We start from the raw sequence: 17,042 nt of genomic DNA on the forward strand, positions 1-17,042 counted from the left end.
TAAGAAATAGTTACATAAATTCTAGAAATAACGTTGAAACTAAATTGTCTAAAATTGATTTAGAAAGTACCCTTCATAACATAATAAATAATATATGAAAACACATGTACTAAAGCTTTTAAGCTAAAGATGACATTGTATATAAAGTGAAGTGGTAAAAACCTAAAATTCTTGTGCCATCACATATAATATTGCTTGTTGTCGCTGACGATTTTCTTAGTTTACTTCGGGTTCAGTTATAAATTTTAATAAAGTCAAGTATTTTTTATTTAAAAATATATAGATAGCGCTAGTGTCGTATAGTGTTTTAGGGACTTTGTAGAAGGAAAGGTGTTTCATGAGACCAAAGCCGCGACCAGCTTGTATATTAGAAATGCGAAAGTAACTCTGCCTGTTATCTTTTCACACTTAAATCGCTGCAGCCGTTTCGACCAGATTGGGTATAGAGATAGTTTGAGACTCTGGAAAGGTCATAAGCTACCTTGATTCCGGAAAAATCAACATTAAGTCTAGCATCCCCGAAATCTATTTCACGCGGACGGAGCCGCGAGCGAAAACTAGTCGTTTTCAAATCGTATCACTTACTTGAAAGTATGTGGCTTGGATGTCATGACATTCAATTATACAAAAAAGTGTATATACTGTATTTTTATATCTAACAGCATGACTCTTGTATGCTTTAATAAGTTTAATTATGTAGTTTTCACTTGACAGCGTAATTACTAAAAAAGTTAATTTAATTTAATAAATATTTCATTTTCAGAGAAATCAATTAGAATATGTGAATTCGAGGACCTGAGATGCTTAAATAACGTGACAGGTGAAGTTATTTATTAATTTTAAAGTGATTTTCATTTAAATTATTGTGACGGGTAAGCATTATATGCTGAATAAAATTTTGATGTAAGACCTCTTCTGTCTAGCTGGGAAATTATAGTGACTGTCGAAAATGCATTCTTCTTCATCTAAATTAAACTACACTGGTTTTAGATGCAGTCAAATAATACCACGTTTCGGAACAAAAAGAAAAGTAGGTAATCATTGCTCAAAATTAATTATCAGGTTAGATTATAATTTAAAACTTGTATTACGACTCAATCGTAATTTAAATCAAAGCGCCATTATGTAATTTCATTCGTCATTGAAAGCATTAAATCGATTGCTTTTGAAACGTTAATAGGTTAGTAATAAAGTCGTAACTCCATTGGTATGTAGAAAAGGCTCGCTAGCTGGTTGGGTCCATATCGATTTTTCCTCTGCAGCTCACGCGACGCATGTATGACACGCGGCCGTTGAAATGACAGTTCATATTCACCAGCACGTATAAGTGCGTTGAGTTGTGTGGACGAGGCATTGAAGCAGCCCACGCATTGCAGTGACGTCACGTAGCTGATGTATACGTCTCGAAGTCTCCAGCAATGGTGCGGCGGTATAGATAATGTATCAAATTCGTGTCGCAATATGAGATCAAAAAGCTCATATAATTTTTTGTGACGATGTGATAGTCATTTTGAGTCAGTGCAATAAACCGTTTTCCAATATTTTGCGGAACAATTTGCTTTCGTTTTTATTATCATAATATATCGATATTATATCGTCGACCTCTAGGAGAACTAGTCCTAGGTAAAAAGTATTAAATCGCACAGAAAGTTTGTCCTAGCTGGACATCGAATCTAAGACTTTTGATCCACATTCCATAGATTACTAGACCGAAGGATAAAAACAACAAATAGTAACATTTAATTATATCAGTGGAAGTATACATAGCTACCCTCTCACAACAGTTTCACTATTAAAGCCTCCTAAGGGTGTAATAATGTAGGGGAAAATGTAATTTGTGTTACACAAGGTAAGGATAAGAGATTTGCGGGAATTACATCATTGAGAAAATTTAATAGTGGGTTAGGGTTAGGCTTAATTAATTTTGTGTGTTAATTGATAGGAAACGGGAAATATAATTAAATTATAGGACAGAAGTGAAAACTTTATTAACGTAAACGCCTTGTACAGATGGATTGTAGTAGGTAAATTGGAGAACAGAATACCTAAACAAATTGGCAGTATTTTATAGTCATGACAATAAAATAAATAATGCAGATTCTGAATTAGGTAATGCTTTTTTAAAGTAAAACCTCTTTACGCAAGCTTGACTTAGGAAGTAAGCATGTGAATGCGTGACGAGAGCGTTACGAAAAATGGGACTGGTCGAGGCAAACGGAAGTTGAGAGGGAGATATAAGTTAGTGAAGACAGAAAGAGACAGAGTTACGTTTCATATACAGATGGAAATAAAAAAAAAATACTTTAGTCGTGTGGTATAAAGCACAATTGATATTTTTTTCTTATAACACTTCGGATGATGTTCAGTACAAGATAAAAGTCGTAGAGCGAAGGATATGAAATATTTCGACAGCCGCCATAATTATCTCGATCTGCCTGACCGATTTTTCATAACTTTAAAGGACCTTTTTATATGTAATTGGCTCTGTCACAAAGAAAGAAACATGTTCAGCGAACCGTGAAAGTTATTCTAAATAATAAGCGATGTTCTCTGTCCTTAATCAAAATGAAAATGTAATGAATTGCTAAATCCGTAAAATATACGCACATCTAAGAAGTTATTAATAAAAAACTCGCAGATAAGGCGCTTTAAATGAAACTAAAACGCAAAGTAAACATGATGCAGTCGAGTATTGCGGATGTAAATAGTGCTTAAATTCTTATTTAAACAAGAAAGAATTTGGAACTGAGCATTGTGTACTTTTAACATATATATGGCCATTGTAAACGCGAAGATAACCGTCGTACCAACAGCGTTGACATCGAAGCGTATAAATGATGTAATCTATAGTCTAGAGTCTACGCATAATAAGATGTAGTTGTCAGTTCCAAAAGCATTAGTAAAGAACAGGGGACATACTCAAAATTCTTCTACTCTGATTCTTTTTCTTCTACGCTAATTTATCTTCCATATAATTATTGTAAGATAAGGTTATAGGTACATTTATTTACAGTAAATAAGTCGATAAAGCAGATGCACTGCCACCCCATCTGCTACATGGAGTGTCGAGACAAGAAGTACACCATCACCAGCGATTTGGTGCCGTTCCTGCCGGAGAACTACCCTTGGAATCTAACGTAAGGACGAACTTCAGTATATTCAGTTCTATACTATTTATTGGCACTTATTTATAATAAATAATAATATCAGCCCTGTATTATATACTTGCCCACTGCTGAGCACGGGCCTCCTCTACTACTGAGAGGGATTAGGCCTTAGTCCACCACGCTGGCCTAGTGCGGATTGGGAGACTTCACACACCTTCGAAATTCCTATAGAGAACTTCTCAGATGTGCAGGTTTCCTCACGATGTTTTCCTTCACTGTTAAAGCGAACGATAAATTCACAAAGAATACACACATGATTTTTTAGAAAAGTCAGAGGTGTGTGCCCTTGGGATTTGAACCTGCGGACATTCGTCTCGGCAGTCCGTTCCACACCCAACTAGGCTATCGCCGCTTAATGATAAAATGCTTATTGATAAAATTGTCTTATAATATCACTTCTACTATCATTAAGGGTATATGCAGATGCTCAGCTAACACGTGTATATCTTTGTATACCTGTTTTTTTAAGATGCTGTGAATGTTGATATACGTCTTTATTAATAGTGCACGCGTCGCCGTTAAGGCTAATGATACGATAGCCTATAACCATATGGTGTCAGATACCAATTACAGGAAACAGATTTTTTGCAAACTCCAATCCCGGAATACCGGCCTTTACGGATCAAAAAACTCGCACAAAATTCTATTACCGCACCAGTTACTTTCTTCTATGCGGCATTGTGTGTTTCAATCGGACACGAATTTCTATTTTATATCCAGAGACCGATTTTTAAATCTAAAAACTCTTACTAATTTTAGTGCTGGGCTTTTTCATCCCCAGAACTTAAGGTCGAAAAACGAAACACTCCGTTACTAAGCCAATTAAATAAACAATACTATTAATTCTTCTAATACCCGCTAAGTATTTCATTTCGTTTCGTCGACAGAGGATCCCAGACCGCTTTATTTTATTATTATAATTTACAAAGCCTTTCACTTCTACGTGAGAGAGGCCTTTATTCTGCCGAATTGAAATATCTAAATTATGATAAACCAGTAATATTGAAAATATAACAAATTCCTGCTATACTATAACTTTTATGTATCTTACTAGATACATTGTTTTTTTTTCTATATCTGAATGACTCAACGACCAATTGCTCGACAAAAAAGCTCGTCTAATTTTATAAATCACAATTGACAAGGAACTGTAACCAAAGGTCATAAATTTTAATAAAATTATAGATTAACAATATTATTTATATTATGTGATTAAATAATTTATTTTAAAAAGAGGATTCTACAGAATGTACTATCTAGGTATTATTTTACAGTCAACGAGCAGTTTCACCCTCTTTGTTAGAGCGGTGAGTAATTATAAACTTTTAATTGAAATTTTAAATACGTTTTGAATATTTAATTTTACGAACAGTGAATTGCCTGCATAGCTACATGATTAAATTCCCAAATGAATGCTCGTGTGGTGTGTTTGTAGAATATATTGTGAAATATACTCCATATTGTCCGTCGAAAATTCTGATATCATGAATTATTGACGTTTCGCGTAAAAATTCGGTGAACGTCCAGTAAGACTAACAACCATTGAGGTTAGATAAGCTGTAGTTTATAATGACGCAACAAAGGTGCCCTAATTAGTTTTATTTACCGTCTACGTTAAGGTTTCACCCGGGAACAAACAAACATATTAAAGTATGACGTCTTTATTGCCTAGACACAATAGAGCGTCTTACGTATATTATTAAATCAGTTCAGTGGTTTCAGATATTTACACACACTTAAACAAACTTTGTAATAGTGTTAAACCTGTATTCGCAAACAATACAATATCGAGTGTCGACAATTTCAAACATTTCTTTGACATTGTTTCACTTTGTTTATCCGACAGCTAACTGAAGTAAATTTATCAATATTAGCCAGTCACAGCAGGATGGAAGAGTAGCATACCGAATGCACTTCGCGAAGTAACGTTTGTGAATACGACTAATTTTTTTTCTGCCTCTGTGGCGTAGTTATGTTGTGTGCACGGCATGTCACCGCTCTGAGGTCCCAGATTCGCAGGTCGAGAACCAGCTCATCCTTTATTACCTCATTGATCTGAACTCACATAATGAAAATTTCGTGTCCTTATTGCATCTCTACTTACACATTTGAGGATAAAGGCGATTTTGATTTGTTTTTTAAATGTTCACTGTTTAAATTCACAGTAATGCGGTGCCGTCTACACGAATTAATTGGGCTTTAAACCGTCACCATTATGGAAATAAATTCAATCCACTTAACACTCATATTAATCCGTAAATGCAGAGCCATTAGGGAAATTCGTGCGTCATAAATTCATAAATATAAACTTAATTAGCTAGAAATAAAGTGGCTTTTAAAGTTATTTTTAACTGAGAACTCCCGATGGCCACACAAATTGTGGGACACTTTAACATTAACAAGTTACGTTGCAACACTCACCAATTGTTGGATTATATTGGCCCGATACAATGATTTGTTTTTTAAGGGCACAGCAAAATGTTGCTTCTACAGCTAATTGTAAACGGAGTGAAGTCCAAATAGAACGCTGACTGATGAGAGATATTTATCTTTCGCCAGTCGCCAAAATTATGGCGGCTTATTTGAATTCAAAAAGGGTGACTTCTGCTTCTTCTTTAACCCTATTACTTAATTATTGCGTGTTATTGTTCGCAGGAAGGATTACAACGGCAGCTCACTCTCCGCCCTTCAAGTGTATTTCGGAAAATCTAATTGCAACTGCTACAAACTGGACCTTTTGATTGACTTTAATTATTTCATAGGTAAATTATATTTATAAATGCCTCCGAGAACATGTAAAAAATTAGTTTTTATAGATCTTTCCTTTCTGCCAAAATATAAGACTAAATGCCCATCCAACAGGCCGGCGTAATTGTGTCTCCCGTCTCTCGTCAGTCGACATTATATAGGACTCCACTCCACTTACCATCAGGTGCAGTGGGATTTTTTCGGGACCATATAAAAAAAACACTCGTTTATAATCACAGTTCAAGTATAAGAATTCAGTAAACAGACAAGGGTTAAAGATTTAATTATTGATGCCTTTGTAACGACACAAAACAGTTTTATGTTGCACTTTCTATGTAGTTTTTTTTTTGTCTGTGGCAACAAGCACATGGCGATACCATTATGGTCTAAACAGATAGCAAGTTACAAATATTTAAGTTTAACATTTAGCCAGGTCCACATTCAAGTAAATAATATTTGTCAATCTACGCGTTGGATAGCTTATGTAAATATTGCGCATTTGATTTACATTTATTTATAGTGTCATACTAATTGGCTTTTGGGTCTCTGAATTTCAATTTGTTTGAAGTAGGGGAGAAAATGAGTGCACGATAGCCTAATAGGAACTGGACCTGATTGGCGAGATGAATGTCTGCAGGTTCAAATCTGCACGCATGTTTGACTTTTGAACTTACGTGTCTATTGTTTATCAATTATTCATCACTGTATTCGTGAAGTAAAATATCGTGAGGAAACGTACATACCCGAGAATTCTTCAAAAATATTCGAGGGTATGTGAAGTCTCTCAACTCGCACTAAACCGACGTTGTGGACTAAGGCTTAAACCTTTTCAATATTAGAGACGGCCCGTGCTCAGCCGTTAGCTGTATATAATACAGGGCTAGTATTATTATTTATTTTTATAAATAATAAAGTGCAAAAAAAATATTATGAAATTATAATTCAGTTACATTTAATTTGTGTTTACATTATAACATAAGTTAACAAAAAATATAAACTACTTCGTATTTAGTACTTCCCTCAATTATTATTCTGAAAGCGAAGAGGATAAGTCATTGATTATTTGTTCTAATCTTTCTTCAAGACAATATAAATTATTGTATTTGCTTTGTAAACAATTTACAATCAAAGATACAAGTAATATTATACCGTATAAACTTAGTTTGTACAGTTTGTGCAAAGAATTATTAATTACTGAAGTTAAATAAACAATACCGCAAGTTTGAGTTTAAAATCTTATTTTATTTTATGGAAAACTAAATTAATTAATGTTTGTTTACTCCAAGCCTCGGTGTCCAGTGACAGTAGCGTAGTTGTGTAGCGTATGTGGTATGACACCGCCGTGCGTTCTGGGGTTCAAATCCTGGGTCAAGCAGTGTAATTGGGTTTTTCTACTCATTATTAGTTCAGAGTCTTATGGCTGGTAAATAGCAGTAGGGACTATATCGGACCAAACATAACTAGCGAAATGTGGTGAAAAAAGCGTAATGTTATTGTTTGTATATTTATTCACATTTTATTTCCTTTTTTAAACTGATATAGGATAAATACTACGACTCCCTATCAACTGTATACTATCCAGGACCTAAAATGGCATGGCTCTGTACTCGGTGTCCATGGATGTTAAGTCTTAAGAGTCCTATCTGAGATGTGGTCATTATTAAACATGAGCTTTAATCACCCATAATGTCTGGAAAAATATTATGATCAGGTTTCAGACATTTAAGGAATAGATTTTTAAAAAATGAACGCTGTTGGATACATAATTAAGTTTATGCAAACCAACTTTGCAAGTAATTTTAATTATATACAGCACTAATGATAAAAAACGGAAATAAGTATTAATTTGTTTTTTACCGAAGCACTGCGACTGTTGAATATAAAAAATACTTTTAAGCTATTTCTCTGCTGTTGGTATATTTGTATCCGCCCGGTCGGCGATCACTGTACATAAGTCGTAAAGCCCGCCATAGTGGTCCATGTGTGACGCGTCCCGGGAGCCTGTGTATAATCGGTTGCAAACAGGCCGGTATAATTGTGTCGATTGGCGTGGGATAGTCATCTCTCCATTCCAGATTCTGAAACCCACTCCGCTTACCTTCAAGTGTAGTGCGGCCACATTTCCATACCGGTAATAAATCATTACATTTTCATAAACCAACTTTCGCACAAAAATTAACTTTTTTTTTTTTCATTTTCAGCAACATACGGCGGAGTTTTCTCGCTGAGTTTTGGCGGTTCGATAATCACGCTGTTCGAACTGGTTTACCTCATAGTCATATTTGTGGTGAAACTTTTGCGAGTTGTTGCTGACGCTGTTTCTCCTAATAAAAATATTCAGTAAACATCGTAATTTTATGCTGCAAAAGGAATAAAATTAAGGCTTCTAAAACATTTAATTCTTCGTAAATTATTTTATATTAACATGTTGTATTTTCTTAGATATATTTCGCCACTTAGTTACATCTAACTATCCTTATTTAGTACGAGGAAAAGTATTATGTACATTACATTAGTAGTACATTGATAAAGAAAGTGTTATAGATATGATTTTACGAACCCCAAAAAAGTTCTTATGAGTCAAAGAGCTTTTAAAGTAAATGTAAAAAGGTATAAGTACATCATTTAATCGTTCTCTACGGGTGATCAAGATTCAACAAAATGGAAGAATTCTGAACAATTTAATTGAAATCAGATGTCAGAATCGCGTTTTGTATTACATTAAGATTTCTTAGTAAGATTCGTGGCTTTCTAATATAGCTAGCTAAGTGGAAAACAGTGCCACAATCAGATATTTATAATGTGGGGAAACATGTACCTTAATGATACATTCATAGGCGAAGACCATTTTTAGCACAGATGGTTTGGACTAATCGGGGGAGGGGTGGGAGGTTTAATTCTAATCTTTTTAAAAGTACATTGGTATAGAAAATTTTGGCGTGGATACCTGACGTTAATTTTTCAATCACCCTCTCCGCAGATAAATAAAAGTAAAAATGTTTCCGGCATTAAAAAAAATATATTACAATAAAATTATTTGGTACACTTATTTTTCTGATTACGTACCTGCTCGAAATTTTGTTCAGTGTTAACAGAAAAGTGTCATTCGTTCCCACATCAAAGTTAATCCCGAAACGGGGTACTGGCACGCCTTGCAAGTGGATTAAGGTGGGACACAATCCACTCGTACATTGTTACTTTTACTTGATTTAATCAAAGAAACGTAGAAAGGATTTCGTTTTAGCTTTGTGCAAAGGAACGTGGGCGGTATGTGTCCAGTGTTATAGATTTCTCTATAAACTGACATTCCATTTTCATTACCGAAATCAACGTGTTAGACGCTACAATATATTTGTCTGGAGAGGGAATGACCCTGCCTGATGAGGGTATTAATGTTAGGAAGAAATAAGAAAAAGTGACAGCTTGTTTTTGATACTATGATTGTTTATTGGTAGAGAATATTGATTTCAGGTGTACAACCTATGCCACAAAAAAGGAGTCAACTCCACACAGACCAGAAATAATTCCATATTATTATTCTACGTGTGCCATCAATAGCATGATAATTTGTGTGTAGACTTAATTTTATCGTAAACGGACACATAGAATTTTAATCCAGAGGGATGATTTTTATATGCAAACAGAATCGTAGAAAAAGCTAGTAATTAAATATGACAGCTGATTCTACTACGTGTTGCGAGGGCTTTATCCCATTCCGTTTTACAAAGCCTCCGGTGCTTTAACAAAAGCTCCGATTTTAATGTTACCAAATGTCATTTGCATGTTCCCCCTAATTACCTACATTTAACAATGCGGTGGGAACAGTAATTAGATTATTAAACCTGTTCTAAACTCACGTCTTTATCCCCAAAGGTCAGGCAGAAGCTCAAATCAATCTTCCGTTTATATTCCGTCTCATTGCAGAATATTGTGGGCTTAGATAACGGACTGAATTGTAGGCTCACGGAATATACTGCGTAGGACCTCGACTAAATGTCTTTTCATTCACGAAGACGCGCCCGACTACCGTTTAAGCGTGGGTGTCGCAGGAAGGGAACTCATCCAAGAACTTTCCCCAACGCTTCCCATTGTAGTGTGCGTGTACGCTTATGCTGCTCACGCTCACTGTAAGCAATTACAGAAAGTAATGAGGCGCGTCTGCGTGGATGAAATGATGTATATATGCAGTCATTTGTATATTTTAGAAAATGACTATTCTCTTTATAAGAACATTCTTAAAAGCATCATGTGTATTTGATACGAAAAGTGTTATGTGTTCTAGAAGTGTTTTTCAGATAAAAAAACTGACTTTTAAGTTTAGTGCAATCTGCCTTAATTTATTTCTCATGTTTATTTTCATCAAAAAATAAACCCAATTTAGCATTGTAATTTGTTTGTTCTTACTAATATTAATTTGTATTTGTAAGCGCTGCTAAAATGTAGGTACCCTTAGTAGGTTACATGGCAATTTTTATCACTTCATCTTTCGGGAAATAATCTTGTTTTGACAAATTGTTTTTCACATCATACGGCTAGTACTCTCTTACTCATTGATTAACATTCTAAAGGCTCAAACTTGTGGTAACATCACATCTTTTAACAAAAATATTCTATTAATACTAGAATTTTAGGTTGGATACCACTACATCCATAAATAAGGAAAATAATGAATGTTGAATCAACTTTATTACTTCACAAATCTTTATTCAAATTTCACACCTACTACATGTCTATGATAAATTTGAAAAATAAGCATTACCTTTGATAGCTGTCTAAGTAAAGAAATATCTAGTGGATTTAATTTGCTTTTTGATACCTGATTAGATAAGTATACAATTTGTAGGTATCTGATGTAACAGAACGCCGCTAACATGAGCTCTTGTGTGAGATTTCACTTCACCAAGGCAGCTCTTAGGAAGTAACCTATTTGGGCTTCAAGTCTCCAGGCCTGATGCTGCTAGCTTCCTCCCGCCAATAAAACATAATAGACACGACTTTGCCGTCCTGATTTCAAGTCGCGTCAGTCAGCCTGATCGACACCTCGTTACCAGGGAAGCACCATGTGAAGGTTTCCAGAGCAACCAATATAATTTTTTTGGGCAAACAAAAACAAATTATGGAGACAAAAAATAATTTATTTGGAGTAAAACATTATAAATAACATTTATTACAAATTATGTTTAATACAATATAAAGAGTCGTACAGTACGTCATCACGTTGGATATTTATTAGTCGTGGGCTTGATTAGATTTTCTTGTAATATTCCAGTATACTTCTTAGGAAGGCATTACAAAAATGTGAACTTTATTTATACCTAATTAAATTGATTATAATGTTTTAAGGTTTTGCACAGACGCTGTCTACACTGTTTGACGCCTATGTAATTGTAATTTTCAGAAGCAACTGTAATCAAATTGTAATGCATTTCTATAATATTTCTGGGCCACAACGTAACACCGTCTACGCAGTGCCTACTACTCATCAATAACATTTCCAGCACTTTCTTCTTGTCGAGCTAATATAAAGAAGAGTGCTGGTCCTAAGATATTTGTATTCGTCCAGATAGCGACCACTGTCAATATGACACGTTCTTGGATCAGCTTGTGTACGTCAGGGGCCTTATTCTCTATCCCGCACGTTATTTTGACAGTGTGTAACAAGCACGTAACACAACGCATCATGTTTAGGACTATAGAAATTTGGCTTACGGTATTCCGTATGGTAATAATGGTATTCCATTCCACACATTTCTCGAAGATAACATGACACGGCCGCGTTACGCGTTTACACTATCATACAGAATAAGGGCCCAGGTTTTACACAGACTGACATAATTGTGTCGACTGGCAAGGGATAAACATCTCACGTTATTCGATACTCTATCGAGACTCCGTTCTTCTTTTAGGTGTATTAGGGTCTCTTTGCCGTGAAAGAAAATAACAACATTGTGACTGCAGACTCCAGGAAAAAATAGTACCGTTTAGACTTGAAACCTGAGATGCCACTGTATGAACCTTAACACTGATTCATCTATATTAGTATCACGTTTATAAAATATGTGTCGTATATTTACAATTTACATACAAACTGTCTTGCCCGTATTCAACAATCAATTTTTAAAAGACCTAAAGCACCGCGCCGTAGCTGAAACTGATAGTTAAGTTCTGAAGCAATTATTATAGTAATTGACGTCTACGCGACACTTAAAACATTTGGTGGTGGTAAAAATGAGGGCAGTTTGTCATAATTATTTTAAACATTATTATTTCATCCTTTTTTAAGTTTAATATATGCTAAAGCGTCTCGTTAAAGAAAAGCTGTTGAAAGCGGGCAATGTCACATTGGTCCAAACATACCATTAATTTACAGAATATATAACATCGATACTCGTTCATTCCGTGGCGTATAGCTAGAATAAATTGAGTTTGACACTCGAGCTAATTTCGTTTCAATCCTCTTTATGTTAAAATTTATTCGTACCAACTTTTTAGAAAAGAAACCGATACGAATAGATGATCTTTAAGTTTCTACATCTCGGAGTCTAATGTCTCTTTGAATTAAAAATGCATTAGTGCTAGCAGTAGTAGATATATTTTGGTACACGGTTAAATAGTAATCATAAGAAATTTCATAATATTTCTATACAACAGAAATCCAGGGGCATAGCTATAGCCGTATCAATCATACAGCGCCCCGGAACTTTAAGGGTCTCTCTTCGCCCATACCATAAACCATAATACCATTAAACCAAGAGGCCGCCCAAAATTTCGCACTGCCCTGAAGAGCTCCCAACAAATGTTGGTATAGGGCCCTTCTGTGGCAAGATACGATACTGCAGAAGTCTATGACGTTTCGGTACATTTGGTCAAGATAAAATTCTGATCGACCGGTCACCCGGTCATATTGAATGTTAAATTAAATTTTTGTTTTTTTTTTATTGCTTTGAATGACGAAACGAGCATGCCGTTCGCCTGATGGTAAGCGATACGCCCACCCGTAAATAGTAAAAACACCATCCAATACCTTGAATTACAAAGTATTGTTTGGTTTTCCACGGTGCTCGCCATCCTGAGACATGAGTTGTTAAGTCTTATTATGTCCAATAGTAACACTGGCTACAATGTTCTTCAAACTGGAACTGAACAGTGACGCACTGCTGCTTGGTGGTAGAAATTGACATTAAGGTGGTACCTAAAAACAGACGGTCTTTCACATATGAGAGATCTACCAACAGTAAAATTCACCAGTTGGTTCTATAGGATCCACATGACACATAGATAATACAAAAAAACACGGCAATTCGAGTTAGCTAGAACCACGTACAGGGCAATAAGGAACACGTGCTAGTTAACACCTTAACATTGAAGTATATGGTATAATTAAAATAATAGTGGTTTTAATTTTATAAATCCAATATTACAAGAAAGAAAGAAAAGATTTATTTGCACAATATACTGGGACACACACAAACATCGTAGTGGGTACAAGCTTATAACATTGGGTAAAATTGTATTACTCGGTAACAATTCCTGTTTCTGGTAATCCTATGATTAATTTCCAAGTACTTCCTATTTATCAAGCGTCGTTTCGGTAGTACCGTTATCATAAAAATGCGTAATCAAGCCAACCTGGCAGTGATCATTCACCGTGAAATTACGGTTTGCGAGAAACGGTTTTACGGTTCGAAATGTTTAATAATTCGGTATGGCTATAGATGTTCTAGAGATGCGGTATATAAAGATATGTACTAGTAAAATTGTGTTTCGATTTCACTTTTTTTAGAAATCCTAAAATTTTATTTCGTTCGTAAAATTTATATATCTGATAGTTTTATCGTTTCGATACTGTAGTGGTCTATATTTATTTACAAGTTGACTCGATCATATTCTCATAAAATATATTATGCTTTGGCAGAAATTTCAAATTTTCATTTGTCGTTTAGAAACGACGTAGCTTACGTGGTTTTCATTATACACATAATCCAGGTCCATTGTAAGGTAGGTAAGTAATAACTTTTTGTACAGTTTAACTGTAACAACCTTAGGTTGCATACCATGACGTTTTCAAAATGAATTAAATTGTTCTTAGCAGTCGTGCTAAGTGGATGTACTCAGTGTACAATATCAGTGGTACATACTTTTCAAAAAGTTACCGTACTTGAGTATTTCAAATACTCACTATTGTACTAACTATAACAATAAATAATAATAATATCAGCCCTGTATTATACTCACTGCGGGGCACGGGCCTCCTCTACTACTAGAGAGACTAGTCCTGAGTCCACCAAAATGGCCTACGGATTGGTAGACTTTGCACACCCTCATATTCTATAGAGAACTTCTCAGGTATGCAGGATTCCTCACGGTGTTTTCCTTCACCACTAAAGCAACCGATAATTCACTCTCTATGTTCAGAGGTAATTCAGAGCAAAGATAGGCCAGTAGGAATTATGTGACATGAATTCTTCAACATTAAGAAGTACGTTCCCATAACCCTCGTGTTTCGGTTCTCTTTATGTCATAAACTCATTTAAATGCTGATTGTGCATAGGCCCTTAGGCTATTCTCTGCAAATATCACCGTCGCCGCTTTTAATGAAAGGATGACGGGGGGCGGAGAAAACAACTTATCTTAATAGATGTGTGTGATTCATGAGAGTTGATATTGTCTGTCCAGCAGTACAACACTTATATTTCGGTTGAAGAATTGTAGCTACGTGATTGGACATTATGAGAGCTATGCAGGCGAGTTTAAAACTGGATATACACAGTCTAATCTTGAAACGCGAATCAATGATGTAGGTAATTTGCCTTATAACCTGCAAAGAAATTTAATTGAACCAAGCTCGTCTTAATTAATTTATATTTTATTTATATAAAACGGTACCACAAAAGTTTTACTAAATATTTACCTTTCAATGCAGTGTAATTTTTCTGTGAAAGAAGAAAATTTTTGTACTTAGCATTACTTGAAGTTTCATTTTACCAACAAAACAAGGTCAAGTCTAATTATAAAACAATTCTATGGAATTAAGTCTACGAAGACAAAGCGTATTGTTAATTATAAAAAATGATGTTTCATATTTCAAAGCGTGTGGAACACAATGGAGCTTTCATAGCTGTCGTGTTAAAACGCTATTTTAAAATTGGACAGCTTTCTTTTAATAAAAATGTTATAAAACTCAAGTTTTTCAGAAGTGACGAACTCGGCGAACTGTTGTATTTTGACGTGAAAAATGATAGTTCAAGATAAAAAAAAAATAAAGAGTAATTTTCATTTAATAAAAAATAAATAGAAAACACAAAAAAAACCTTTTTCCATTTGGTTATTACATATTTTTCAACAGCAAATATAACACAATATACGTGTAATAATACATGTATAACATAATGTAATCACAATTCAACGTATCCGTCCCAGAAGCTCCGATACCATCCACCATTCCTACTAAAACATTACGTTACCTTGATATCCTAATGTCTCACTACTGCCTCGACCCTGTACTATATAGCAATACGCCACGGAGTATTTACACCATTCACACTTAATATCAGCGTCGAAAGTCAATATGGCCATGCCTCTGTAACATATCTGCGGAGAGAGCGTGCGCGGGCGCAGTACGCCGCGAGGAGCGAGTCACATGACTCAGCTGCGTAGTCTGCGCGCGAGTCTCGATGCCTCGCGGTATCTGCGTGCAGTACGCATGTCCGTTGTGGCGTAGTGCGTTCATCTGCAAGTAAAGGGTATTTTAGATAAAAAAAATCAATAAACTAGTTGTCAATACAAAATTTTTCTACAATTACATTTAGGTATACAGTCGCACCCACTAAATTGCTTAACTAATCAACAATGATTAGTGGAAAGTTTCACTTAGATTGATAAGTTGTGCGATGTGTTTTATTTCCTGAGCGCAGACTCGTCATAATAATCATGCAAATTCTTAAATTAAAATAAAAAAATAATTTAATTTATTAATTTCTAAACCAATCAACAGTGGATTGATTACTGTTGAAACTGTATAGTAGCAAATAGTATAAACCAAACAATAACAACCAATGTGAGCTAGTACTGGCAGTATGCCGCTTAACAATTAAGAAATTATATACTTCTCTTTTGTCGTTGTCTAGTCTTTACTGTTCTCAATAAATCAATTGATAGTTTTACAATCCTAAGTTATTTCTCTCATAATCCATCAATTACTTTAATAATTATGTGTCGAAAATTTATGCATCCATTCATAATTTTCCCACTGACATTGAAAAAAAACATGAATAGATAATAAGTCGAAAATCAAATCAAAATCTCGTGCTTTGGGACGCGTATCTCTCCGTGTAGTGTATTATGAAGAACAATGCCACTATAATTAATTTGCCTCGCAGCCGAGACGGTTCATGCCTCAAGCAACATGACAAGCTTGTTTTTGTCACATAAAATGGTGTTCGTTAAAAAAATCTGCGATTTCTCTGTTGCTTTTGTTTAATTAGCATATTTTATTTTATCTTGACATTGAGAATTTAAAACCAAATTAGTTTTTCGGAAAGGTTGAGTTGCAACTATTTCGACAGATTTTCCGGTGTGATTTCTTATTCATTTTCTAGAAGGGGCAATAATTACATTTATACATAGAATTAAGCTGGTAGCGTTGCTTATGGACAACCGTAATTACTAAACTAAAACTATGATACACAAAATAAAATAAAATATCCTTTAATTTTTAATATATAGCAATAATTCACATTAAAATATATTTGAATTATTCATAAAAGTAGATTTTTATAACACAATTCATATTAATATATGTATATATGACAGCGAATAAACATTTTTTTGTAAACTATGATATCCCTCATTATAATTTGTTTAAAATCAACAAGTTTGTTGAGTTGACTTTACACCGAAGTTGGTTAAGGGCAGGTAGCGGCAAAAGTTTTGTGTATAAAGAAAAAAGTTTTTGGAATTGTTTTTCTCAAAGTAAATTATGTAAATATTTTGCGGACTCATTACAGTAACAAAACAAGCTAGCAGTGAAAAATGTTGTATTTTTACTTCAATAAAATATTTTCTGTTTTCATTCCGAAAAAATTCCCCAATGTTTTACTAAAGCAAAGAATTTATTCAAGGGCTTTT

The 17,042-nt window shown here is 34.6% G+C and overlaps 2 protein-coding genes across 2 annotated transcripts in view; one reads left to right on the forward strand and one right to left on the reverse strand.

Annotated features, from left to right (window-relative positions):
- LOC115450590 (sodium channel protein Nach) overlaps positions 1-10,169 on the forward strand; it is a 30,287-nt gene extending 20,118 nt beyond the window's left edge. The window contains exons 7-10 of the mRNA XM_037443179.1: positions 764-820; positions 3,014-3,137; positions 5,823-5,929; positions 8,117-10,169. Coding sequence (XP_037299076.1) covers positions 764-820; positions 3,014-3,137; positions 5,823-5,929; positions 8,117-8,259 — 431 coding nt within the window. The 3' untranslated portion in view covers positions 8,260-10,169. The remainder of the gene's footprint in view (positions 1-763; positions 821-3,013; positions 3,138-5,822; positions 5,930-8,116) is intronic.
- Positions 10,170-13,022: 2,853 nt separating this feature from the next.
- LOC115450589 (neuropeptide FF receptor 2) overlaps positions 13,023-17,042 on the reverse strand; it is a 73,147-nt gene continuing 69,127 nt past the window's right edge. Inside the window, exon 9 of the mRNA XM_030178645.2 lies at positions 13,023-15,645. Within this exon, the coding sequence (XP_030034505.1) occupies positions 15,466-15,645 (180 nt within the window). The 3' untranslated portion in view covers positions 13,023-15,465. The remainder of the gene's footprint in view (positions 15,646-17,042) is intronic.

This window comes from Manduca sexta, chromosome 26 (genome assembly GCF_014839805.1).
Source record: "Manduca sexta isolate Smith_Timp_Sample1 chromosome 26, JHU_Msex_v1.0, whole genome shotgun sequence".
NCBI lineage: Eukaryota > Metazoa > Arthropoda > Insecta > Lepidoptera > Sphingidae > Manduca > Manduca sexta.